The following is a 22,269-nucleotide window of genomic DNA, read 5'->3' as shown; positions in this document are numbered from 1 at the left end:
AGGTAGCTGTAGCATGCACTTGTCTAATGTATACCGTCACACCGTTGCACCCACGCTGTAACGCGCATGCATGCACCCAAGCAACTGGCCCTTGTTCCAGTCTTCAAGTCGAGTGCTTGCAGAACAACCCCCCACCCCCAGTGTCAACAGTCGATCTCGCCGGAAGCGAAGGGCAGACTTTCTCCCCCAACGGCGCAAGAATCCTGATCGTGAGGCCATTGCTTCTGGTGGCCTATTGTCGACAAGCTTGTCTTTGTAAAGTTGGAGATTGTCCCTCCAAGCTGCAGAGGGCGGCTTGATCCTTTTCGCCTTATATCTTTTCATTCGTCTCTTCCCGGTACAGGAGCATTCGTCATTGTGCAACATGTGTGGGATCATGGCTCTCCTCCTCGCCGAGGGCGCAGCAGCCCCCGAGATCAACGAGGGGCTTTCGCTGCTCCAGCATCGTGGCCAGGATGCAGCCGGCATTGTGACGTGCGGTAACAAGGGGCGATTCTACCAGTGCAAGGCCAATGGTATGGTCCGCGACGTCTTTGACGCGACCAGCTTGAGTAGACTGGTGGGCAGCATGGGCGTCGGACATGGTGAGCGCATCAGCTGAAGGAAGCTCGGCCGGAGATCTATTTGCATGACACTGAGATACCAATTCTCTCCCTCCTTTTCCTCCTTGTGTCTGCTCTTTGTTTCACCGCACAACCTCAGTCCGTTACCCGACCGCTGGGTCCTCAAACCATGCCGAGGCGCAGCCTTTCTATGTCAACTCTCCGTACGGCATCGTCTTTGCGCACAACGGCAACCTCATCAACACGAACGAATTGCGCTCCTTCCTCGATGCCGAGGCTCACAGGCACATCAACACTGATTCCGACAGCGAGCTTCTCCTCAACATCTTTGCCAACAACCTGCAAGCCACTGGGAAGTTCAGGTGAGTGTTGCCCACCAGGGCATCCATCACTGCCGCAATGCTTTCGCGTCGAAAGAAGGACTCGATGCTAAGACGTGCGCTCCGCGCTTCTCGCAATTCAGGATCAACGAGGAGGACATTTTCAATGCCATCGGCGGATTGATGCGACAAGCGCACGGTGGCTACGCGTGTGTGGCGATGCTCGCCGGCTTTGGTATCATCGCCTTCCGCGATCCGAACGGCATCCGACCGCTCGGCATGTGTTCGCGCAAGGCGGGCCCTTCCGCTACCTCCTCATTCGGCACCGGCGGCCGTGCTCACAGCATGGACTACTGCTTCACGTCCGAGTCGGTCGTCTGCGACGCGCTTGGCTTTGAAGACTTTGAGGACATCCGACCTGGCGAAGCGGTCATCATCACGCGAAACAACGTCAGTCGCCGCTTGCTCGTTCCGCCAGCGACGGCGGTCAATACGTACACCTTCTCGCCTGACATCTTCGAGTACGTCTACTTTGCGCGTCCCGACTCGGTTTTGGACGGCATCAGCGTATATCGAAGCAGGATGGCCATGGGAGACAAGCTGGCCGATGAGGTGGCCCGAGTCTTAAAATTAAAAGGGGAGACAATCGACGTGGTCATCCCCGTACCCGACACGTCGCGCGTCGCGGCATTGCAACTGGCGCAGAAGCTCGCCATTCCGTACCGTGAGGGCTTTGTCAAGAACCGCTACGTTGGACGCACGTTCATCATGCCCGGGCAAGACGTTCGTCGCAAGAACGTGCGGAAAAAGCTCAACGCCATGGCACTCGAGTTCGCTGACAAGAATGTCCTGCTCGTCGATGACTCGATCGTGCGCGGTACGACGTCCAAGGAGATCATCCAGATGGCGCGCGACGCCGGCGCGCGCAAAGTCATCATAGCCTCGTGCGCCCCGCCGATCCGCTTCTCCAACGTGTACGGCATCGACATGCCTAGCCGACACGAGCTCGTCGCGCATGGCCGGACCGAGGAGCAAGTAGCCGAAGCCATCCACGCAGATCTGGTCATCTACCAGACGCTGCCGGACCTCATCGAGAGCGTGCGCCAGCTCAACCCTGAGATCAAGCAGTTCGACTGCAGCGTCTTCGATGGCAAGTACGTCACCGGTGGCGTCGACAGCAAATACCTTGAGCACCTCGAGGGCCTGCGTAGCGAGAACGCAAAGATCAAGCAGAAGAGCGGTGCCATCAGCTATCCTGCTGGTGGCCTAGCGGGCGGCGCTGGAGGCGAAGGTCTCAATGATTCCAAGATGGCCGTTGCGCTGGATGCACACGCCGTTTCGGGAGAGACAAGGATCCTCGGAGGTGGGGATCACGTAGAAGAGACACACATAACGTGTAATGGGCCGATGAATGGCGCTGACGATATTGGGTGAGTAAATGCGACTCTGCCCGCCCGCACCACTGTTGCCCCTCTCTGACCTGCGCGAATCTGATCCTTTGCGTCTGACAGCCTATATAACGGCTGGACGCGGTGAAACCATTCGGTGATGGATTCGGTCGTCGTCGCACGGAAAGCCCAAGGGAAAAGCGGGCATACTTGTACCTTATGCGTTTTATGGTGATACAGTCCATGTTCTCTCATTTACTGCGCAACTGCATTACTATACATCCTCGTCTTGAACGTCATCGTCACTATCATCATCGTCGTATTGCGTCCCTATTCGCCCAGCTCCTCGTTCTACCGTCGCGCTCGCAGCCATTTCTGCAGTCATGGCGTTCAAGCCTGCCGACTCGCTGTCTTTGTTGGCACCCGCCGCATCGCGCCCTGCCGCTATTCGTCTTCCTGCATTCCATATCAGGGCGCAGAGTAATGAGGTAGCAGGCAAAGGCAAATCAGTTCAAGGCAGCCTGTTGAATCTACGCTGATCATCGGTCGACGCACGGATCAAGACCAGGATAGTTTCCTTGTCTTTGCGCTCCACTTTGCCTAACCGCTTCTTGAGGTCACGCTTGAGGTCCCAATTTGGTCGCTTGGGTGCGATATTTAGCAAGTCCTGACAGAAGATGTCCCGGGGTAAATGCAATGCGATTGATGGCGAATCAGTAATTGAAGTGCAAGACTGCTGGGAAGCTGAACGTACTAGCTCTTCTTGCCGTTTGGCTTCATCCTCTTTAAGCACTCTCTCCTGCAAACCCTCGACAGCTATTGCAACGGAGAATGGGAAAGAGAGCAGAGAGGCATGTCAGTGCTGTGACCTGTTTCGTTCCCTTGCGCGGGAACACATCCATGCCTACCTTGCTCGACCGTATCCTCTATCCCTTGCCCAGCAGCGGTCTTCTTCATCTGCCTGTTCTTCGGATCGTAATTTCTGAAGCTTCTCTTGATTAGAAGACCTTCGTCCATCCCTTCGTCATCGTCCATGTTTCGCGGCTTTGCGGCATCCCGTGACACCATGCCTGCATCTTCATCTGCTTTGCGCTTCCGTAGAGCCGCCAACTTCTCCTTGCGTGATTGTGCGGCTGCTTCCATCCTGATGGCCTGTGACGCAAATCGGTCTGCTCCAGATTTCTCGGTTTCAGATCGTGCACAGGGCCTGTCAGCCTGAGGGGAAATGTAACCGATAATCGAAAGGTTCTCCTGTGTGATGAACTGTGAAGAAGTCGATGATGGCGAACTTCAAGGGTTCACTAATAATATTTCACGTTCTCAAGTGAAGCTCTTAATAGTGAAGCGCGAATTCCGCTTGCACTTTCTTGGACAGCCCACACTCCTCACTTCAGACTCTGAGAGTGTGTCAAAATCAAGTCTTCGCACCGTCACATCTCCAACAGCGACGCCGCCGGCGTCCATCGGCATAAATTTCCCCAAAGCGAACGCAAGAGATAGGCCAGGAGGCGGCGCTCAAGCAGCTAGCTGCTTTGCGCAAAGAGGCGAACTTGAATTTGCGCTCGCCAACAGCCACCATCGGGGGATTGCTCAAGTGCACCGCTCTGCATCATCGGCTAACATGTCGCGTAGCAGCAGCACCTTCGGCGGCGGTGCTTCCAGCTCCACCTCACGCTGGGACACCGCCCGGCGTCAAACTCGGCTCCTCGAGTCCTCTCTGGATGCAAAACTGACGCTGTACTCACGCGTGCCAAACGAGATCGCAAGCTTGTCCGCCGGCGGCGGACATGGCGATGGCAGCAGTTCCTCGATCTATGGCGCATACGGAGGCAACAAGCGAGATTTCACATCTGTATCAATGGACGGCGCCAACGGAGATAGCAGGATAGACCCGCAACTGCAAGAAGCAGAAATAGAAAATCTCTTGGTTGAGCTTACCGCATCGGTCGACTCGCTCACGACGCTGCTGGACGACCCTAGCGTGCCGCCCTCCACGGTGCAGATGCATGCAGTGCAGCGACATCGAGAAGTTTTGCTCGATTTCCAGAGGGACTACCGAAGACTCAAGACTAACGTGCAGCACGCGGTGGATCGACGAGACTTGCTGGGTAATGTGCAACATGACATTGAGTGCGTACATTATGCTTCAACGTTGCCTTCAACATGAGCTCACTGGCCTCTGTGCTTATCTCTCCTGTGCAGCTCATACAAGGCCAGGTATACTTCGGACACGGATGCACTGCTTACAGAGCGGTCTCGTCTGGACAATTCGCATTCGATAATCGACTCAACGCTAGACCAGGCCTATGCGACACGGCAAGACATTGCAGCGCAGCGAGATCTGATCGGGTCAATAGCATCGCGCATGACGCGCACTGCTCAATCCTTGCCCGGCATCAACGGCGTCATCACCATGATCAACAGACGAAGGCGGAGAGACAGCATCATCATGGGTCTCACCATCGGCATCTGTACTGTGCTCATCCTCATGTATATGACGAGTGGATGGTAACGACTCAGAATATGAACACATAGATGGCGGTATCAGTAAAATGCATTTTGGTCGTGTCTATTATACATGAATGATGGCATGCTGGAACATTATGCGCCGCTCTTCCAGCTGAGAAAAAGCAGAGTGAAAGTTTCAGTAAGGTTGTTGAGAAATGCTTGTACCAGGGAGTCGCCTTCGAGGATACTCACTAAGCAATATCGCCATCCACCATCTCGTATGTCTTGCCCTTCTGAACATACTTTCCGGCCGCCTTGCAGCCGTTCTCGCTGCCATGCTCCTTGAGGTCATTGTAGGCCATGATTTCACCGCAAACGAACTTGTTCTCAAAGTCAGTGTGGATGACACCAGCCGCCTGCGGCGCCTTGGTGCCTTTCCTGATCGTCCACGCTCGTACCTCGTCTGGACCGCAGGTGAAATATCGGATCAGGTCGAGACCGTCGTAGCCTGCCTTGGTGATCTTGCCCAGGGCGCCGGTTACGTTCGGCCCGAGCGTTTTGAGCTCTTCCGCCTCAGCTTCGGGGGAGCCGAGCTGTAATAATCGCTCCTCGAGCGCAACGCTGAAGGGGATGAGCAGGTCTCCCGGGTTGTTGGTGTCAATCCACTCTTTAATCTTGGGGAGCCATTTGTTCTTCTTTCGCACGTAGTCCTTTTCGCTCAGGTTGACGAGGTAGATGACCGGCTTAGCGGTTAGCAGCGAGAGCGTGTTGACGACGTCAATCTACAAGAGGGAGAGTTGGTCAGCTTGAAATTCAAGGTCAAGAAAGCCGATGCCTCTTATTCCTATATTCCATATCCCTCCCCCTATGTCATCTTGATTCAGAAAAGTAACTATTTGTCTCAAGGAGGCCGCTTCCTAGACGGCTTCTTTCGAAGAGCTGGGTTAAATCGGGCTTTATGCCCTTTGTCATCCTTGAAAACCTCAGTCCGACACCATCGTCGATACAACACCTCACCCCACATTCCCATTCCAGAAGAAACGAGAAAAAGTGTGACTTACCTCCTTGTTCCCCCAGTCGTGCTTGCGAACGTCCTTGTTCTCCTCTGTGAGAACGTTCAGAACCTTCTCGATGATAGCGACCTCCTCCTTCTTCTTCTTGTCCTCAAGACTGTTATTCCCTGCGCCCCGAGCCTTGGATCGAGCCTGTTCTAGCGCCTTCTCTGTCCATTCGATGTCTTTCAATCGCAACTCTGTGGAGATGATCTCCATGTCTCTGATCGGGTTGACATCGCCCTCAACGTGGATGACCTCCGCGTCGTCGAATGCTCGAATGACTTGGAAGATGCCATCGACGGCCCTGACGTTGCTCAAGAAGGCATTACCGAGGCCCGCGCCAGTCGACGCACCGGCTGTGAGACCGGCGATATCGATGCAGGTGAGGAAGGCTGGAATCTGGTTCTTAGGCTTGTACTGGTCTACGAGCCAGAGGAAACGCTCGTCGGGGACAGGCACACGAGCCTCTTCGGGCTCGATGGTGGCGTAGGGAAAGTTGGCAGCTTTTCCCAAGTCGCACTTTGCAATGACGTTGAAGAGGGATGACTTGCCGACGTTGGGAAGCCCGACGATGCCCATCTTGAGGTTGTTCGATGGGCGGCCGAGCTTGGCCCGCTCGACCGGGGCAGCCTTCTTGGGTGGCATTTTCTTTTTTGCTGCTACAAGCGACGTGGCAGAGAAATGGCGGTGTCGGTTGTGTGGCGCAGCGAGAACACTCTGTGCAACCAGCTGCTGTCGCTGTTCCAAGTGTCGAGAGGAAGGAAGGGTGGGTGTAGCCAGGAGACAGAAGGCCGTGTGTTGAGTGCCGAAAGGGAGGATGGGGCCCTGCTGCGCTGCTGTTCTTGCGGTCCTGCCGAGCTGTCTGATCATGCAAGCACTTTCCTGTATGGGCTGCGATGTCAGTTTCAACAGGCGAATGTGTGCTTACGATCAACGGCCCATTTGTTTCTCGCGAGGGAGTAAAGGTTGAGAAGAATTGAATGTTCTTCTGGCTGGCAAATGCGTTGATCTCTTCGTCCCAGTTCCATCGACAGTGTCTTTCGCGCTTCAAAAAAATTCTGAGAGAGGGTTTACGTGCGGAATGAGGCACTCTCGTTGAAGAAGTTTACACGTAATCCCACGCATGCCGAGCAATGTGAACCTCGCCCCACTGCCCGGCAGCAACTGGCGCCCTCTGCTCTCGTGCCCCGGCTGACCCTCATCATCCAAGCACCTCATCACCATCAACCTCCATCCCCTCTCCATCAAACACCAATCTGAGCCTTGTTTCTTTGGCTGTGTGGGCTGTCTGTTCTCGTTCTCTTCGACAGCAGGGACATCTGTCTTCGACACCGACCAAAATATAGGGCGACCTTGCTACCAGCTGCTGGGTAAGTCAGGCGACGGGCTAATGAGCGTCCCAGCGACACTGCCATCGCCTTTGTCGCGGAGGGATTGGCCGCTATCATGTCAACTTGGTGGCATAGGTGGAAGCATCCCTTGCAAAGGGTCCGCACTTGCTAGCGTGGGGAAGAAGGCTCTCCAATCATCTGGGGGGCTAGAAATGCGACGGAATAAGGCTATGCTGCCATCCCAAGGCAAGGGCTGAAGGGCAGCTGTAATTCTGTCCTCGGATTGACTTGCTACAGGGGCTACAAAGCAAACTCGATTATTGGGAAGGCCCATCCAGCGCATTCGATCGGAAAAAGGCATATGTGACTTGTCTATGCAGCGTCTCCACCAAGACATGGAGAGCTCGCCTTGGTCGGAGAGTACACGCGACGGCAATGCTTGCTGCTGGTCTCCCCACGACGAGCTACCTGCGCGAGGGATCTGTCTTCTTTCTGACATGACCACATCTGGCAAAAAAGGATTGTGCTGATGATATATGCTCGTTTGGTCCGCAGAGCTCCCTTTCAAGGCAAAATGCGCGCCTTTTCATCATTGTCCGCGCTCCTTGTGCTCTCAGCTGCGCCATGGGTCAGCGCCGAGTATGTAGGGCTGCCGAAAGCCACTCTTTTCGCGCGACAGGTCAGTTGAAGGAAGTGTCCACATAGGACAGATCTGATCAGTGCTAATTTCAATCTATGACCGTTGCTCTCTGCAGGCTCAGGTGGCAGCGGGTGGTGGCGGCGGTGCACCGTCGTCGGTGGCAACGCTGCAGTCGATTTCGGGCTACACTGCGCCGCCTTCGGCTCAGCTCCCCAGCCCTACCAACTACTCATCTGGTTCTATCCTCAACACTGCGCAGATCCCAGGATGGAACGACACCACGCGGCCAAACAGCGGTGCAGCAATCTATGGAGGTGGAGGGAATAAGCTCAGTGCGGCGCAGTCGAGGTACCAGAGCTGTTCCGCTGTCGTTGCTGTCGGTGTCGTCGCTGCTGCTGCAGGATCTCTTTTCATGATTATCTGAGTATGGTCCCTGCACATCGCCCAGACATGCGGTCACCACTCTTACGATCTGGCTGGCTACAACGAAGGAACGTTTAGCTTCGTTTTCTCAGCAGGTTTGACCACCTTCCCGCAGCTCAGACCACCTCATCACCCGCCCCCCCCAATGGACCTTACTACACCGTCAATTCTGTCTTGTGCCCTGTTGTGGCAATCCCTCAGCACTAGATTGCATCCTCCCCTTCGCTTCCCTCGCGACCGATCCGAATACGCACGCAAGCTTCTCACAGACATGTATTATCACAACCCCCACTTGGTATCGTCGTTGGTTTGTCCTATGCGCTTTGAATCTGTCTGCGAAGCCCGGAAGCGTTTCTTGATGTTACAGAAATGTTCATATGGCGGCTCACGCTCACAGTGAACACTTTGCGGGGCACGCGGCGCTTTCAATCTTTACATTATCCAAGGCTAAGGCCCAAACATTGCAGTATGCGGAGCTTAACTTGCGAACAAGGAAACAGTGGCGGAGGCAGTCAAGGGGGAACCACATAATAAAGCCGATCACCATACGACGTGGGGGCAGGGAAGCGAAGAGAGGATCCTAATCAGTGAGTTTGCCGCGAGGAGCAAAGCGGACAGACGGAAGACATGGCTCGCTACAAGGCGGGAAGCGTAGGCATCTGGTACGCTTTGAGTTAATCCACGTTCAGTCCCGCGTTGTGGCCAGCCGATCCCTTTTGAACGCTTATGGACCTTATGTGAGCCTGCTGATGACAAGCCTAGCCTTGGGCCTGGAAAGTGCTATCTCTCTCTCCACCTCGCTGCTCATGATTCTTATGCACACCCGCCTGGAGTGGCCTGTCACCAGATTGGCGAGAGCTGCGCGCCTGCGCCGCCTGGAGGTTGCTGCGCTCTGCAGGATGCCCTTTCCTGTTGCTTCGGAAGCTACGCAAGTATGGAGCACAAAGCTTTGGACAGGGTGGCGACCACGCAGAGAATCATGGAGGAGAAGGGGGTTCTAAAGTGCTTCTAGCCAACGAAATCCCCAACGCATGCTTGAGTAGCCCAGCAAGTAATTTTAAGGTCCTCCCAAGGGAGACTTTTGGTGAGAGCGTCTCTACCAAAGTCCCATTGAGACTTGAGTGGGACCTATATTCTTTCTTTTCGCTTCGTACTTAACTAAAGAAAGTTGGTTTTTGGTTGTTTGAAGTGCGGCACTGCGAAAGTGTTCGGGCGCTCCGTGGCTTGTAGATGTTGGTGAGGGGCATATCCATCACGGTGACCATCACCATCATCATCATCCCTGACCGTTAACCTCCTCTGCCTCACTCACTTCACCTACTCCATCTCGGACATCGACCCTTGCAAATCACACTGTCAGGAAGAAGGGCAGACGATCGAGGCGTCTGCAACGATCAGAATCGACCAGAAATGCCGCTGTTAAGCTGCCGGTCATCCTCCAATTTCGACTCGCTCCCACGCAACGCACGCGGCAGCCGCGCCGCGATTCATCGCCTACAGCATGTGTCCGCCAATGGTAGCTCCTTCGATTCGATCCAGAATGGCCAACAGCATCAAGCATCTGAGAACACACTGACAGGGTTTCCTAATGACTCGGTCAGCGGGCTGGTTTCCAGTCCAGGGAATTTGCAAGCAGCACCACTGTCAGCCAAATGGCCATCTAAGGTCTCGCTTCATGACCATGGTGCGTCAGGCGGGAGCGACGCCACGGTTTTCATCGGCGGGGGTGGGGCTACCTCTCCTTCACACGAAGCGAGCTTCAAGCGAACTAACAGCCTGCTTAGCCGTAGAGGCAGCAACAGCACACAAAGTCGGCGAGCGTTCAAGGCGAGCAGCGCGGCGCTCAGCCGACGCGCCCCGCCCGTCAGCAGTGATTCGTACACCTTTGTCAGCTCCGATATCGATCATCCAGTAGCAGCAACAGGGGAAGGTTCAGGTTCACGCAGAAGTGCAGACATGTGTGTGGAAGACGAAGTGCTATTGGAGAACCAGCGTGCCATGCATGCCCCAATGATGCAGAGCAGGGCAAGCTACCATGGCGTGACGAGCCTCTCGCACGGCCGAGGTAGCTTCAGCGTCGAAGAGCGAGGGAGCTGGGGAGTGGGTTCGGTAGTGCCGCAGCCCCCGTCGCCTTCCAAGCGCAGCGGAGCATTCGTTCGCAAGAAGGCCATTTCTGGTCCCACACGGCCCGCGAGCGCCGGTGGTCTTATCGGAAGAGGTGCAAGGAACGACGGAATGCAATCGCCGGGCGGCAACACTGCATTTGGCGGTAGTGCTTCTGGGTCTTCCCAGCCCGCGAGGAAACGTGTTGTACAGAAAAGCATGATTGGGCTTCCAACTAATTTCCAGGTGCGTCCTCAGAAGCGACCTATGTTGCATGGCTTAGCACAAGCAGCTGAACTAATTTCATCGCCTACCACAGCACACTGGCCACATCGGTGCATCGAATCACACAGCCGCCACATCCAGCCTTTCCGGATCCACGCCTTTCGATGCCGAGGCCTTCAAGAGCCAAATGGCAGATGTAGCCGCCGCTCTGCGTATGGACGACATTGGCCTCTCCCTCGCTAGATCATCTTCGGCGACGCCATCCATGGACCCAGCCTTGACTTTCGCTTTGGCTTCGTCCGTTGCCCCACAGCCGCCGAATGAAGCCGCACACGGCTTGGCGTTTAACTTAGATCCGATCGAAGAAGAAGCAGCGCGTATTGCGACGCTACAAATGCAGAAACAAAGGCATGCGGCATTAGCTGCTGCACTGGCTGCTGAAGCCGGCATGTCGTCAGAGAACCCTCCGCCTCCTCCACTACCAGGCGCTGCAGTCGAGGTTCAGAGCATCAAGCCGGCGCCTAATGCCACCGGCGCAGCTGAGCTGCCCATTTTCGCGTCCAACATGCCTGCTTCGTTGCGTGACCTCATGACTGAGAAGTCAGATCTTGGATCGTCCATTGTTGCCGAGCTATCTCAATCAACAGCAGCAACAGCTGCCATGCCTTTTCGTCCGAAGGACAAACACACTGCGTCAACCTCGTCCGCCACGTCTACCAGCTCAACAGGCAGTATAGGTGTTGCTACTGCGCCAGTCAAGCTCGTGTACAACGGTGTACAACGCAGCCAGTCCCAGAGGCTCAACCAAGGTCCACGCCCCGCCTCCACCGCAAACGTCGGAGTGGCCGCTGCAGCGAGTGACTCACCAAGTGCAGAGGCCGAGAATGGCAGAACTTTGCCATCTTCACCGAGAGCTCCTTCGAAGCGTAAAGCGCTTCCTAGCATGGGCCCGCTTGATTTGTTACGCCGCAAGTCTTCCATGACGCTGCGTTCAGGATCATCCTCTGCGCCCATTGACGTCGAAAACGATTTCAGCACTGCTGCAGTGCTTGCTCCGCCGATGGCAGTGGCTGGAGCGGAAGTCTCCCGGGAAACCCTCGAGGCTTGTTGCGCATTGCCAACACCGGTCAGCAGGCCCATGTCTCCTTCTACTTCCGCACCTGTTGCGGCGGCTACAACCGGAGTTGGCCGCCAGCGGCGCAAGCCGGTACCTCGTTCGCTTGACGATGATGACAATTCAATCGTCTCGCATTGTATGTCTCCGAGCACGGCAGGAACAACAGCAGGAGCAGGAGCAGCACTGCCGCTGAAGATTACGGACAAGGCTGTTTTGCCATCTGCTCCAAATCACTCGGTCACTCTTGGCGTTCCTACTGCTTCGGATGCCGCCACGAACATCAGCGGCAGCTCCGAGCTTGGACAGTTGCAGGGCACAATCAACCGCGCTCTGCTGGCGCGCGCGAAACAAGAAGAAAAGCAGCGTGTTGAGCACGAACGTAAGGTGTCCCAAACAACGCTACCGCAAGCCAATGCGACTAATGGCGACGCAGACATTGCAGCAAGGTACCTTGCGGTAGAGGCCCCAACGGCCGCGAACGGGAAGGCGCTTGTTGAAGGCCCCGGTGGGAATTTGATCACCGATACAGCCAATTTGCGCTGGAACTCGGCGCTAAAAGAGATCACACTGGCGCTGGCCGCAGAGGACCGTAAAGTGGAGGATGAGCTGGATTTGCTGAATGGACTTAAAGCGGCTGACGAGGCCCTCGCACGGCTGGGCCAGTCATACGTTTAGAAAGAGTTTGTTTTTGTATTGGGTCTTTTCAATGGAACCTGGATACATGGTCCCACTCAGAAGTGCCTTTCAGCCAACTGCACACCTGACCCGGGCACTAGGCACAACGATCTCGCAGTTCGGGACCGGTCCCTATTCCCGCTATCGTCTCACTTGTCGTTCCAGCCTATGTCGCCATCTTTGCGCTCAATTGTCATCGTCATCGCCTACTCCGCGAACATTTTCCTCCGTCAGCGCTCTCGTCGTTCATCCAGTCAGCAGAAATGAGTCAGCTATGTATGTACTCTCGCAGCATCACCAGAAAGGAATATAGACCAGATGATCATCTGATCAATGTTATGCGTGGTATGCTCGGAGCAGATGGCGATGAGAGGCTGTCATTCTGCAAACTTGCCATATGAAACAAGGCGGATCAGGCTCGATGAAACCACTTCAATCGGATCATTTTCAAGGATATGTCGCGAAGGAGAAGGAAGAAGCGAAGCGATGAAAGAGAACACGAGGAGGTACATTGCATAAAAGAGCGCAATACCCCTGACGCCTATATCGATACCAGATGCCTTGAGGTAATTGACCAACCCGAAGCCTTCTCTTCCAAATTGCGGTTGCCGTCCCCGAACGACTTGGAGAGCGCTTGCGCCGTGTTGGCGCCGCCAGCTGTGCAGCATAAGGAGGGAAAAGGAGGCAGGGCGCCGCCGCAGCCAGCTGCCAACAAATTGACCGTGTGAAGCAGCACAGTGAGCAAGGCTCGTCGGCTGGACACGGTTCCAACGCACCAGCAGCGCCGATGTTGACGATGTCCTTGAGGTCAGACATGATGCCCTTTGCTATTTACCGACACGCCATTTTATGACCTCAAGCACCCAAGGGAGACGTTGAACGGGCGGGTGCGGCTAGGTCGAAAGAGAGGGGGTGGGGGAGCGAAAGGGCAAGCGAGGGGACAGAAACGGGTAGAAAGTAGGGTTGCGCTCCTGTCTGGATGGTACAATACTCATATCAGGTCTGCATAGCGACTAGTTTCAGCGCCGCTCCCGAGCTTCCACTTGAAAATGAAAGACAGGGTCACAGACAAATCACATGCTTTCACTTCCTCATTCTTCCTCGGCATACCTGGACCCGAGCAGCCTGGAGCAAACCGAGTGCGACGGATCCATAGCTGGTGGCATCCAGGCTGGAGAAGCAACGGCGAACAGCATACGTGACAGCTGTACAAAGCCATTGTGGGCTTCTCTGGAAATGAGACAACGAGGTATATTTCGCAACTGGAGAAGCGCAGTGCATACATCACAACTTCACGTCCATACGTTCATTGGCCGATCTTAAAGCAACGGCGGCATGTAGCGTAGCGTAGCAAAGCAAGCAGCACACACCTGACAGGCACTTCTTTGGCCTACTGCGACTTGTAGAGGCTCTGGAAGTTGGATAAGAAGAGCCCCTTGCCCTTGATCAAGCTGACCGTCCACTCGCCAAGTGTCGCAATCGGCGTCTGTATTGCGCCGCCGGCGGGGCCAAGTGGCACGGCGATGAACGTGGGCAAGGGCTTGTATGCATTCAGCTTGATACCCGCCGTTGCTGCCTTTGACGAAGAGGAGCGGACGAGTGCAGCGATGTTAGCGGCGATGACGGGGCCCTGGTTGTTGATTTGAGCTACGAGCTTACCCCCTGGCGCGTCCGAGACGTCGCCGAGGGCAAAGTAGCGCTGCATCTTTCCTGCGTCGTCGGAGAGCACGTGGAGGCTCTGCTCGTCGACGCGCACCCATTGCGTTGCAGGGTCGACGGCCGACGCGTCGAACGCGCTCACGAGCTGCGAGTTGGGCTTACCGCTGAACGAGAGCAGCGCAAAGTCCACATCGCCGACTGACGTGCCTTTGGCGGTGGTGAACGTACGCGCCGCCTCCAGCGAACCGGTCGACGACGGCAGCTGCTCGGACGGGATGGACTCTTCGAGCAGGACGTGCACGCCAGCTTTCTGCAGCTGCGCCGACAGTTTCGAGTGCAACGACGCCGAGTACTTGCTGCCGATCAGCTGCTTGCCGTTGTGCACGAGCGTGATCTTTTTCTTATCCTTCCCACTGTACTGTGAAATCACTTCGCCGATGAACTCGACACCGACAGGTCCGCCGCCAACGACGAGGATGTGCCTAGCTGCGGCGATCTGCGCCTGCATCTGCTTCAGCGACGCGATCGACTCGGCCTTGCTGTGGGATGCCTGGCGACCGGGTGTCTGGTACTTTGCGCCCATGGCGAGGACAGCGTACTTTTGGGGATGGTAGACGGAGTGCCATCAACAGTCGTCAGACGCTGCTCTCTCATTGTATCCGCACGAGCAACTCACATCAAAGCTGATCTTCTCGCCTGCGTCCGTAACGACAAAGTCCTCACCGAGTTCGGTGACTTTAGTCTTGGGCTTGACGATGTGCCGCGAACCGGGCTTCCAAAACGTGGCGAGATCGGCAAACAGCTTGTCCTCAAAGCCGGGCTGGACGGAGGCGCGCAATCCGGCGACCTGCCAGAAGGCAGCCTCGTTGGCGTCGATAAGCACGATACGATGCGTTTCTGGGAGGGATTTGGCGAGTGCCCGGGCGACGGTGGCGCCGCCGGCTGTGCAATGGGGTGAGGGGAAAAGAGGGGGAGGACCCGTGCTGAGCTGTCAGCTGTGGAGCCAAACGTACTACGTACGCAGGAGAGTAGCGAGGCAGGGGATGGGTGCGCAAACTCACAGGCAGCGCCGATGATGACGACGTTCTTGAGACCAGACATGGCGTCGTTTGCACAACCGGAGCAGAGGCAGGGCCTACGACTGGGACGAGGACCGGGTGAGATGCAGGCAAGAGGGAGGTTGAGGTTACGAGTGGGGTGAGCGATAAGAGGCGCAGTATTTATATCGATCCGAACGACCGCTGTTGGTGCGATGACGATGATCTTTCTTACAGCGAGTTGGGCGATGAGACGAGAGAGATGGAGATAGAGTGAGGTGGATGTGTACAGATTGTGGGTCCGTCAAGCCTCAATCAGCGTGAATATGTGAGACAGGGGATCATGCCGATCCATCTCACATCTTTCATCTGTGACCATTCATTCATGCCATTCAGACTTGTTTCGACGCCTCCGGAGCTCCCTTTCCTATTGGCGATCGATCTTTCTTCAGGCTGGGAGACGCGAAGCGAAGCCACCCATCTGTATCTTATTCCCGAAGCGACAACCTTATGTCCGCCACTATGTCCTTGATTGTGCCATCTCACCTCGGCGGGCCGAGCCCAATACAAACAGTGGACCAAAGGGTTACGTGATTGTGTATTCAGCGCTGCTGCTGGGCATTGGCCGCGCCCCACGCTCCTACGACTGGGATGAACATAGCCAGTGTGGTCGCGGGTCGAGTGCCTTGCATCTCTGCCTATTGGTCTACTTTCACTGCCCATGCTCCCAACGGAATTCACAGATGGAAACAGCCGTTTCACCTATGTTTCCGGTATGGTCATCATTATGGCAGGCGCACATTCCCTTGCAGTCTCTCACCGCAGCAACAGCATCTCGCGCAAGTCGTATATCTGTGCATGCATATCAGCAAGATCAGTAAACTCACCCATCGGAACCTATAAGCCCTAAGGACCGGCGGCCGTTAGAAACGCGGGGGTAGGCGCTCACAGTGCCGGCCGGCGTGGCGTGTTTCCTCATTCGTTAACTTTAAATTTTCAGTGCTTCAGTATCCAATCACGCGTACATGGCTTTGTAGGGTTGTAGTATTTACATACTATGGAAGGCCCTCATTTATCTATCATCGATTACCCTGCTAGCAGTAACTGAATCCGCCGCGCTGCTTCGTGCCGAACGTAGAGGGTCATCGCGAATGCATGTATGTATCACAGCCTGAGGGTACAGGGTGTTGCGCTAGCGATTGTATCGAGTCCCATGGCTCTGATCCGCAGCCGTTAGCGGAAGGAGTCAAAGAAGCCCCTCCTCGTAGTCCTGTCCTTCCTTTTTTCCTTTGTCAAACCTGCGCAGGGGACCGTGCCGGCCACGTTCCACGGCTGCTGGGTCATCATGCTGCTTTCACCTCCTGGTCCACCTTTGCACCCGCAGCTACATCCGTATTCACAACGACATTGCCGGCCTCGGCCTCGTCAGTGCTGGTGCTAGGCACCGAGCCGCCTGCTGGAGAATCGTCTTCCGCATCCTCTGCTCCTTTCTCGACTGAATCCGTTGCTGCCCCCTCACCAGCGCCCGTCGCGCTTTCGAGTTGGTGCTCCCCAGCTCCAGACGCTGGCTGAGAGACAGTCGCATCGGTCGGCGCTTCGTGGTGTTGGGCCAGTGCCACCGACTTCGGCTGTGAGGCGGGCTGGGGCGCATCACTCGCGTCCACTTGCGACAGGGACGCGGCAATCGTCGTCTTCGGCTCCTTCCCCTGCTCCGTGTCTGCCAGCTCCGGATCCGCACGTAGCGCCGCATCGCTCGATATCCCTGCAATCGACGAACCCACCGCATCTTGCTGTGCGGGCTTTTCTTCTGCCTTGACAACCTCCTGCTCAGTGCTGTCCGCGGGAACGCTCGTCTCCGCACTGGACGAATGGACTCTGTCTTGCGTTGGCCCCTCCGCTTGAGAGCGCCCGGGCTCAGAGGGACTGGCTGGCGTGGATGCTTGCGTAGTTGCAGCAGCTTGCTCTGCCCGACTTTCGGCCTGCGCGGCCTTCTCGCCAGCAACAACACCCGCCAAAGACTCATCCGTTGCTACCTGCTCTGAAGATGCGCCTCTGCCTGCAGAATTTTCCGAGGGCTGTGATGTTGAAGGAGCTGCCGAAATCACCCCAGCAGGCACGGCTGTGCCAACTGGACTTGACATGGGCGCTTGTGAGGAAGCCTGCTGTTGTTGCTGTTGCGGTTGCTGCTGTTGCTGCTGCTGTTGCGCTTGTAGGCCCCTTTTACGTGCCGCCTCTGCCAAGCGTTGCTGGAGTGACATGCGGCTCGGGCGCGTTGGCGTTCCAGTGCCCGAGCCGGAAGGCGAATCTGGCTGGGCGTTTATAGGCGTCGTGGGCGTCCCTGGTGTGGCAGGTGTGATGGGAGTCTCAGGGGGCACCTGCTCTGCTGCTGTCGATCCGTCATCTCTGGTTGAAATTGCGGAAGTGGAGTCCCCTACTGCGAGTGCGGATGACTCAGATGACCGCCTTGCAGTAGAGTCAGCCGATCCTCGGCGGGTCTCCGCATCTTGATACACAAGCGTAGCCTCTTGAGATGTCCTTGACGCCGGCTCGTTCTTTGGCGCTGCTTCGGGTTGCACTACACCCTCACTTGCCACGCCCACGTCCTTCGCTGGTGTCGGCGGCGCCTCCCCCGCTGGCGCCTGGGCAGCCGAGCTCCCCTCGCCAGGCGGAGCCGCTGATCCATTACCAGGGGTCTGTGGCAGCAAGTCGAGGTTGGTGCCATTTATTTGCGACGATCCATAATTCGCATGTGATTCAGGCACACCAGAGTGTGGCGCATCATGGCGCGGTGGTGGAGAACCCTGCGCGGAATGCACAGCGTCATGGACGGCGCCATCGATCATGCTTACAGGGGGAGCGGGAGGCGGCGTAGCCATGCCTCTGTTGCGACCGAAGCGCAGAGAAGGGATGCGCGGCTGATAGGATATGCCTGCAGAAACTGGCGTCCCAGGCATCGGAGACTCCGGCACCGGTTGAGGTGGCGGAACATGCTTATCTTTCAACACCTTGGCGAGTTCCTGGAAAGCACGAGCCCTTCAGATAAGTCCTCGGACGTAGGATGCAACATTTGACCTGTGACTCACCAGCCCACTCCATGTCAGGCTTTTGAGCGACCCCATTTTTGAATTCAGGTGCTCAATGTCGAAAACCATGCGGGCCCGCGCCCCTTCGTTTCGGATTTCCAAGCTCAAGAACGCTGCAGCTGTCCGCTTATCAATCGCTGCGAGGACTTGACTCATCACACCATCGATGGTCTGTGTTGGAAGGTAGCGGTATAGCACCTTGTACAAGAGCGACGTTTCTTTGACGAGGTCAAGCATGTACTTGTTCACCTTAGGTTCAGCGCCGCTTGCTTCAGCGTTCCAATTGATGCCCTATGAAAAGTCATTCCAGGGGGTTAGCGTTGCATATGGAAGGATCGAGGCTGCAATAGAGAAGGAGGGGCACGTACCCGTAGTGCCTTGCAATGAACACTCAGCCGATCGCTCATGATGGCAACAAGCTTGGCATGGATCTCGTACTGATGCTCTTGGTAGTCACGCTTGAGCTTGTCAAACTCGGTCAGCATAACTGCTTGTCGTGCCGTGAGATGTCGACGGACGGTTTCGCGGATGTACGGAATGAGCGCGATGACCACTGAGAGTGATTGAGACGCCAGAGCTCCATTTTCAGAACGCAAAGTCAGCCCATGCGACCTCAATCTACTCGGTGGTATTCTATTCCTCACCCAAATGTTTTGCAGTGATGTTCTTGAGGCCCGCCGATCGCATGGCTCCTGCTCCCAGCACGACTTGGCAGGTTCTAGAATTGAATTGCTGATAAGAGATGGCGTAACCTGAGTCAGCAGAACACATTTCATACCGTCAACACTGGCTGTACTAACCTTGAGAAACTCGACTACGCGCGTCATGGCTTCGGTGGTGAGCAGGGGCAGATTGACAATAACGCGTATGTATTCGCCCAATTGGGAGAGCATGTCCAGCGAAGCTTTGACCACACAGAAATCGCGATTCTCGATACGCAACGTCTTAAAACCGGCGACAGTACCATTCGCCTCCGCATGCGGTTCTTTCGACGAGGAGCCGTTCGTCTGCTGCTTGTCGGAGCTATCTGTCGATGGTAAGCCAGATATTATTACTGCGTCCTCGTCCTCTTCAGTGGACACGATGAATTCTGGCTGGTCTTCCGTGGCGCTGTTGACGATACGTTCGATCTCGACCTGCAAAGCAGCATCTACGTCGACCTGATCCCATTTCTCCTCTTCAACTGCTTTAGCGGCAGCTGCGACGCGCATATGGTGGAAACTGACCAGGAAGCTCTTGGCCTGGTTTAAAACGGTCCCGCGGAGCCCCATGATCATGCGCCGGCAGATGAGCTCGGAGCATAGGACGAAGGACCAGCAGAGTTGGAAGACGGCAAGGAAGTCCCGCAGAGTTAAAGACGTGTGCTGCTTTGCGCGAATGGAGATGAATCTGGACACGCACGCATGTGATAGCTCGCCAGCCGAATGGAGCAGCTCGCGGGCAGCACTGGGGAGAGCATGCGACACACCCTCCGGCATGTCGTATTGGCCCATCTTGGCATCTCCATTTGGCGTCGACGTACCGCTGGGAGAGTTCGGCTCCTGTTCTCCTTCGTGAGCCATGTCGTGAAGCAGCGAGAGGATGACACGAGTTTGAGCATTGATCCCCCCAAGATAATCTAGCAAGGCCTGGAAGAAGGTGTGACCCATTTCGAGGAAATCCATGTGAGGCATATCTCGAAGCCTTCTGGCCGCGTCGTCCGCATCCAGCATCTCTTCTGTCAGAGCCTCGTCCCTCGTGAGCAGGCTGTACAGCTGCGCGTGAGCGGTAACCAGATGCCCCTTCACCGCCTCGCGAATTGCACTAAAAGCGACGTCGCGATATGCGGCTAGCGCCCTTTCCACTCCTTTGGTACGAACGAGGCCAAAGATCAGACTGGATATCCGTTTCCGCAACAGCTCATCACTCAGACTGGATATCCGTTTTCGCAACAGCTCGTCAATCTCATTGAGCGGAGCAGGTGGCCTTGGTAGCACCTTTGCAATTTCTTCACTAGTCTCATTGTTTTCTTCACAAAGTCCCCATGAGCGTTTGGCGCTGAGCTTCCCGGCAGCGATGCTGAGCGAAAGATTGATCGACTTGCTCTTGTGAGCACGCAGAGCCTTAGGATCGCGCATGTTGACGTCTTGAGACACAGGTTCGGCCGGCATAACACGCTCGGTGAGCTCTTTGCTGAGTATGTGAAGCAGATCCTGCTGCAGTGCACTAGCGATGTGATCGTGGTGATTAGCAAAGCCGGAGATTATAGAGGCAACAGCAGGGACCTTGGAGAAGTCAATGTCGTCCGTATCAGACGTCTCCAGTGCATGGTCGTTTGCTTGGGATGTTCGTTTCCGCAATAGCATTCGTATTGACTCCATTAAGTCCAACGCCTCCTCGTATTCCCCATGGGAGACGAGCAATGTGACCATACTGCGCCGTTCGATCAGCTCTTGCACCGCTTGCACCGCCTTTGAAGTGCGTTGAAGCTCTCTGCGCCTAGCCTGCTTCGCAATGAGCTGCAAGCCTTTCTTGGCAAGCCGGTCATCGACCGCCACAAGCTGCTCCTTCAATATGTTGACTTTTTTCAAGCACGATGTTGCCTCTGCGGACAAATCTTGGAGATTGCCCAGCGCAGCAAAGAAAGAGCTTGATCGAGCACCGATCTCGACAATCAAATGCTGCTCGATGACATCCGAGTAATAGCTCAGCTTTTCCTGTAGTATCTGATTGAGACCGGGCTCGTATGTAACCGCATCTCCGTCTTCGTTGCGCGCGTTTGCATTGGACTTTTCTGATGCTGTTGAATGCTCGACCACGCTCCCAAAGACGTTAGGGCTGCTCAGACTGAAGCCGTCCTGAAAGTAGACTTTGGGGACTGACTCCAAGGAGGGCAGTCGTTTCCGAGACGTTAAGCGAGTCGGGCTCTGTGCTTCACTCCTCAAAGATGCTACGTCGATTGAGAAGCGGGAAGTCCCAGCAGCCGAGCTCTCCGGAGCGTCGAGCATCGGGTCCTGTGCTCGTTCCTGATGTCCATCTTCGCTTGCTAGATCATCTCCATCTCCTAATCGAGCTTTTCCACGTGCGCCTAGACGCTGACTGCGAACGAAGCGGTCCCATTCGGACCGAATCTGCTCGAGATAGGCGGCATGATCGCTCTTGCGCGCAGTTGGCAGCTCACTATATGAGATGGGGAGAAGTGGGTATCGCGAGGACTTGGGATCGATGGGATTGGAGCGTTTCGTCGGATGATTCAGGACAGTAGAGATCGCTGTGAATCAGGCGAAGTGAAGCGATTTCAACACCGAAGCCAAGGACTTGACATGATGTAAGTAGCTACTTACCATTGAATCCGGTCAATGCTACGCCTGGTGCATTGGTAAGGTCCGCGAGCGCAATCCCATCGAAGCTCAGCAGCCTCCCTCTACCTGTGGCGCTCCCCAGTCTAGAATCTATGATGGACCCTTGCACTGTGCTTCCCGACACCGAGCCTGTCTCTGTGATGGCATCATCCGAATCGTGAACCCCTGCCATTTCGGCGTCAGCGGCGGTCGCACCTCCAGCAACACGGTGGATGGGACGGCCGGATCTGCTCGCCGCACTGGCCTGCCCGCGCTTGGGGCTTCCTACCGAGTCTGTAGGAGATCCATATTCAGACGCTCGAAGCATTGTTGGTGCACGAGAGAATGGCTGCAGTTGCTCGGCCAGAATTTCGTGTACTGAGATGGTGAGAGATGGCGACTTGTGTAACGCCACACTTGGTCGTTGACGACTCTGTCCCTTGTGCCATATGACCTGGTCGCAGGCCCCAATCACACTCCTTTTCTCAGCACATGACAGGACGAACACACAAGCGAGCGTCACTGGGTGTCCGTGACGGATCGAATGAAAGGATGACCAAGGGTTGCAATGTAGACAGGTCTTGACCGTTTTAGTATTGGAAGGTTATACAATGGTGTTTGATCAGCTGCTACATTTAGTGATGGTACCAAGGGCACTACGGCAGTGTGGCGCATGAGCATACCTCCCTCACCATCACCAATCGACTTGACTCGACCATGGGCATTGACACCATCACACACCAGCATCCTCCGGATCCAACGGGACATGAATGATATTGTTGCAGCTGCCTGCAGCCCCAGAGCACCATAACGGTCCAGGGCAGGAGCTTCAAATGGTGGCGAATCATCGACCCACATGTGCTTTCAGAATCCAGGACCCTT

At 55.7% G+C, this 22,269-nt stretch overlaps 11 protein-coding genes across 11 annotated transcripts; 5 read left to right on the top strand and 6 right to left on the bottom strand.

Moving 5' to 3' along the window:
• Positions 1-39: 39 nt before the first annotated feature.
• Positions 40-2,521, top strand: K437DRAFT_292459 (Amidophosphoribosyltransferase). Its single transcript, XM_013390666.1, has 4 exons — positions 40-584; positions 703-925; positions 1,027-2,313; positions 2,395-2,521. The coding sequence occupies exons 1-4, from the start codon at positions 365-367 to the stop codon at positions 2,417-2,419; spliced, it is 1,755 nt and encodes a 584-aa protein (XP_013246120.1). The 5' UTR covers positions 40-364; the 3' UTR covers positions 2,420-2,521.
• Positions 2,522-2,549: 28 nt separating this feature from the next.
• On the bottom strand, positions 2,550-3,550 carry K437DRAFT_97238 (uncharacterized protein). The gene is made up of 3 exons (XM_013390665.1): positions 3,180-3,550; positions 3,026-3,087; positions 2,550-2,938 (listed from the first exon to the last, which is right to left on the bottom strand). Exons 1-3 carry the CDS (start codon positions 3,412-3,414, stop codon positions 2,783-2,785), a joined length of 453 nt encoding a protein of 150 aa, XP_013246119.1. The 5' UTR covers positions 3,415-3,550; the 3' UTR covers positions 2,550-2,782.
• Positions 3,551-3,682: 132 nt separating this feature from the next.
• K437DRAFT_230946 (V-snare-domain-containing protein) lies at positions 3,683-4,833 on the top strand. The gene is made up of 2 exons (XM_013390664.1): positions 3,683-4,401; positions 4,474-4,833. The coding sequence occupies exons 1-2, from the start codon at positions 3,893-3,895 to the stop codon at positions 4,781-4,783; spliced, it is 819 nt and encodes a 272-aa protein (XP_013246118.1). The 5' UTR covers positions 3,683-3,892; the 3' UTR covers positions 4,784-4,833.
• Positions 4,804-6,731, bottom strand: K437DRAFT_253298 (uncharacterized protein). The gene is made up of 3 exons (XM_013390663.1): positions 5,781-6,731; positions 4,972-5,501; positions 4,804-4,891 (listed from the first exon to the last, which is right to left on the bottom strand). Exons 1-3 carry the CDS (start codon positions 6,417-6,419, stop codon positions 4,873-4,875), a joined length of 1,188 nt encoding a protein of 395 aa, XP_013246117.1. The 5' UTR covers positions 6,420-6,731; the 3' UTR covers positions 4,804-4,872.
• Positions 6,732-7,128: 397 nt separating this feature from the next.
• Positions 7,129-7,722, bottom strand: K437DRAFT_97203 (uncharacterized protein). The gene has a single exon (XM_013390662.1). It carries the CDS (start codon positions 7,602-7,604, stop codon positions 7,224-7,226), a length of 381 nt encoding a protein of 126 aa, XP_013246116.1. The 5' UTR covers positions 7,605-7,722; the 3' UTR covers positions 7,129-7,223.
• Positions 7,680-8,169, top strand: K437DRAFT_260754 (uncharacterized protein; the record flags this gene model as incomplete). Its single annotated transcript, XM_013390661.1, has 2 exons — positions 7,680-7,784; positions 7,861-8,169. 2 exons carry the CDS (start codon positions 7,680-7,682, stop codon positions 8,167-8,169), a joined length of 414 nt encoding a protein of 137 aa, XP_013246115.1.
• Positions 8,170-8,812: 643 nt separating this feature from the next.
• On the top strand, positions 8,813-9,208 carry K437DRAFT_253295 (uncharacterized protein). Its single transcript, XM_013390660.1, has one exon. It carries the CDS (start codon positions 8,918-8,920, stop codon positions 9,167-9,169), a length of 252 nt encoding a protein of 83 aa, XP_013246114.1. The 5' UTR covers positions 8,813-8,917; the 3' UTR covers positions 9,170-9,208.
• A 190-nt stretch (positions 9,209-9,398) lies between these two features.
• K437DRAFT_265928 (uncharacterized protein) lies at positions 9,399-12,288 on the top strand (the record flags this gene model as incomplete). Its single annotated transcript, XM_013390659.1, has 3 exons — positions 9,399-9,404; positions 9,669-10,517; positions 10,591-12,288. The coding sequence occupies 3 exons, from the start codon at positions 9,399-9,401 to the stop codon at positions 12,286-12,288; spliced, it is 2,553 nt and encodes an 850-aa protein (XP_013246113.1).
• Positions 12,289-13,534: 1,246 nt separating this feature from the next.
• Positions 13,535-15,374, bottom strand: K437DRAFT_253292 (FAD/NAD(P)-binding domain-containing protein). Its single transcript, XM_013390658.1, has 3 exons — positions 15,009-15,374; positions 14,624-14,889; positions 13,535-14,545 (listed from the first exon to the last, which is right to left on the bottom strand). Exons 1-3 carry the CDS (start codon positions 15,046-15,048, stop codon positions 13,679-13,681), a joined length of 1,173 nt encoding a protein of 390 aa, XP_013246112.1. The 5' UTR covers positions 15,049-15,374; the 3' UTR covers positions 13,535-13,678.
• K437DRAFT_260751 (uncharacterized protein) lies at positions 15,300-15,875 on the bottom strand (the record flags this gene model as incomplete). The annotated part of the gene is made up of 3 exons (XM_013390657.1): positions 15,300-15,746; positions 15,805-15,836; positions 15,872-15,875. The coding sequence occupies 3 exons, from the start codon at positions 15,873-15,875 to the stop codon at positions 15,300-15,302; spliced, it is 483 nt and encodes a 160-aa protein (XP_013246111.1).
• A 2,062-nt stretch (positions 15,876-17,937) lies between these two features.
• K437DRAFT_97148 (Vps54-domain-containing protein) lies at positions 17,938-21,972 on the bottom strand. Its single transcript, XM_013390656.1, has 5 exons — positions 21,391-21,972; positions 18,868-21,317; positions 18,712-18,799; positions 18,436-18,644; positions 17,938-18,358 (listed from the first exon to the last, which is right to left on the bottom strand). Exons 1-5 carry the CDS (start codon positions 21,713-21,715, stop codon positions 18,020-18,022), a joined length of 3,411 nt encoding a protein of 1,136 aa, XP_013246110.1. The 5' UTR covers positions 21,716-21,972; the 3' UTR covers positions 17,938-18,019.
• Positions 21,973-22,269: the final 297 nt, after the last annotated feature.

This window comes from Tilletiaria anomala (genome assembly GCF_000711695.1).
Source record: "Tilletiaria anomala UBC 951 chromosome Unknown K437scaffold_3, whole genome shotgun sequence".
NCBI classification, from domain to species: Eukaryota; Fungi; Basidiomycota; class Exobasidiomycetes; order Georgefischeriales; family Tilletiariaceae; genus Tilletiaria; species Tilletiaria anomala.
Note: the sequence above shows the minus strand (reverse complement) of the source record. Positions and strands in the feature narration are given on the sequence as shown.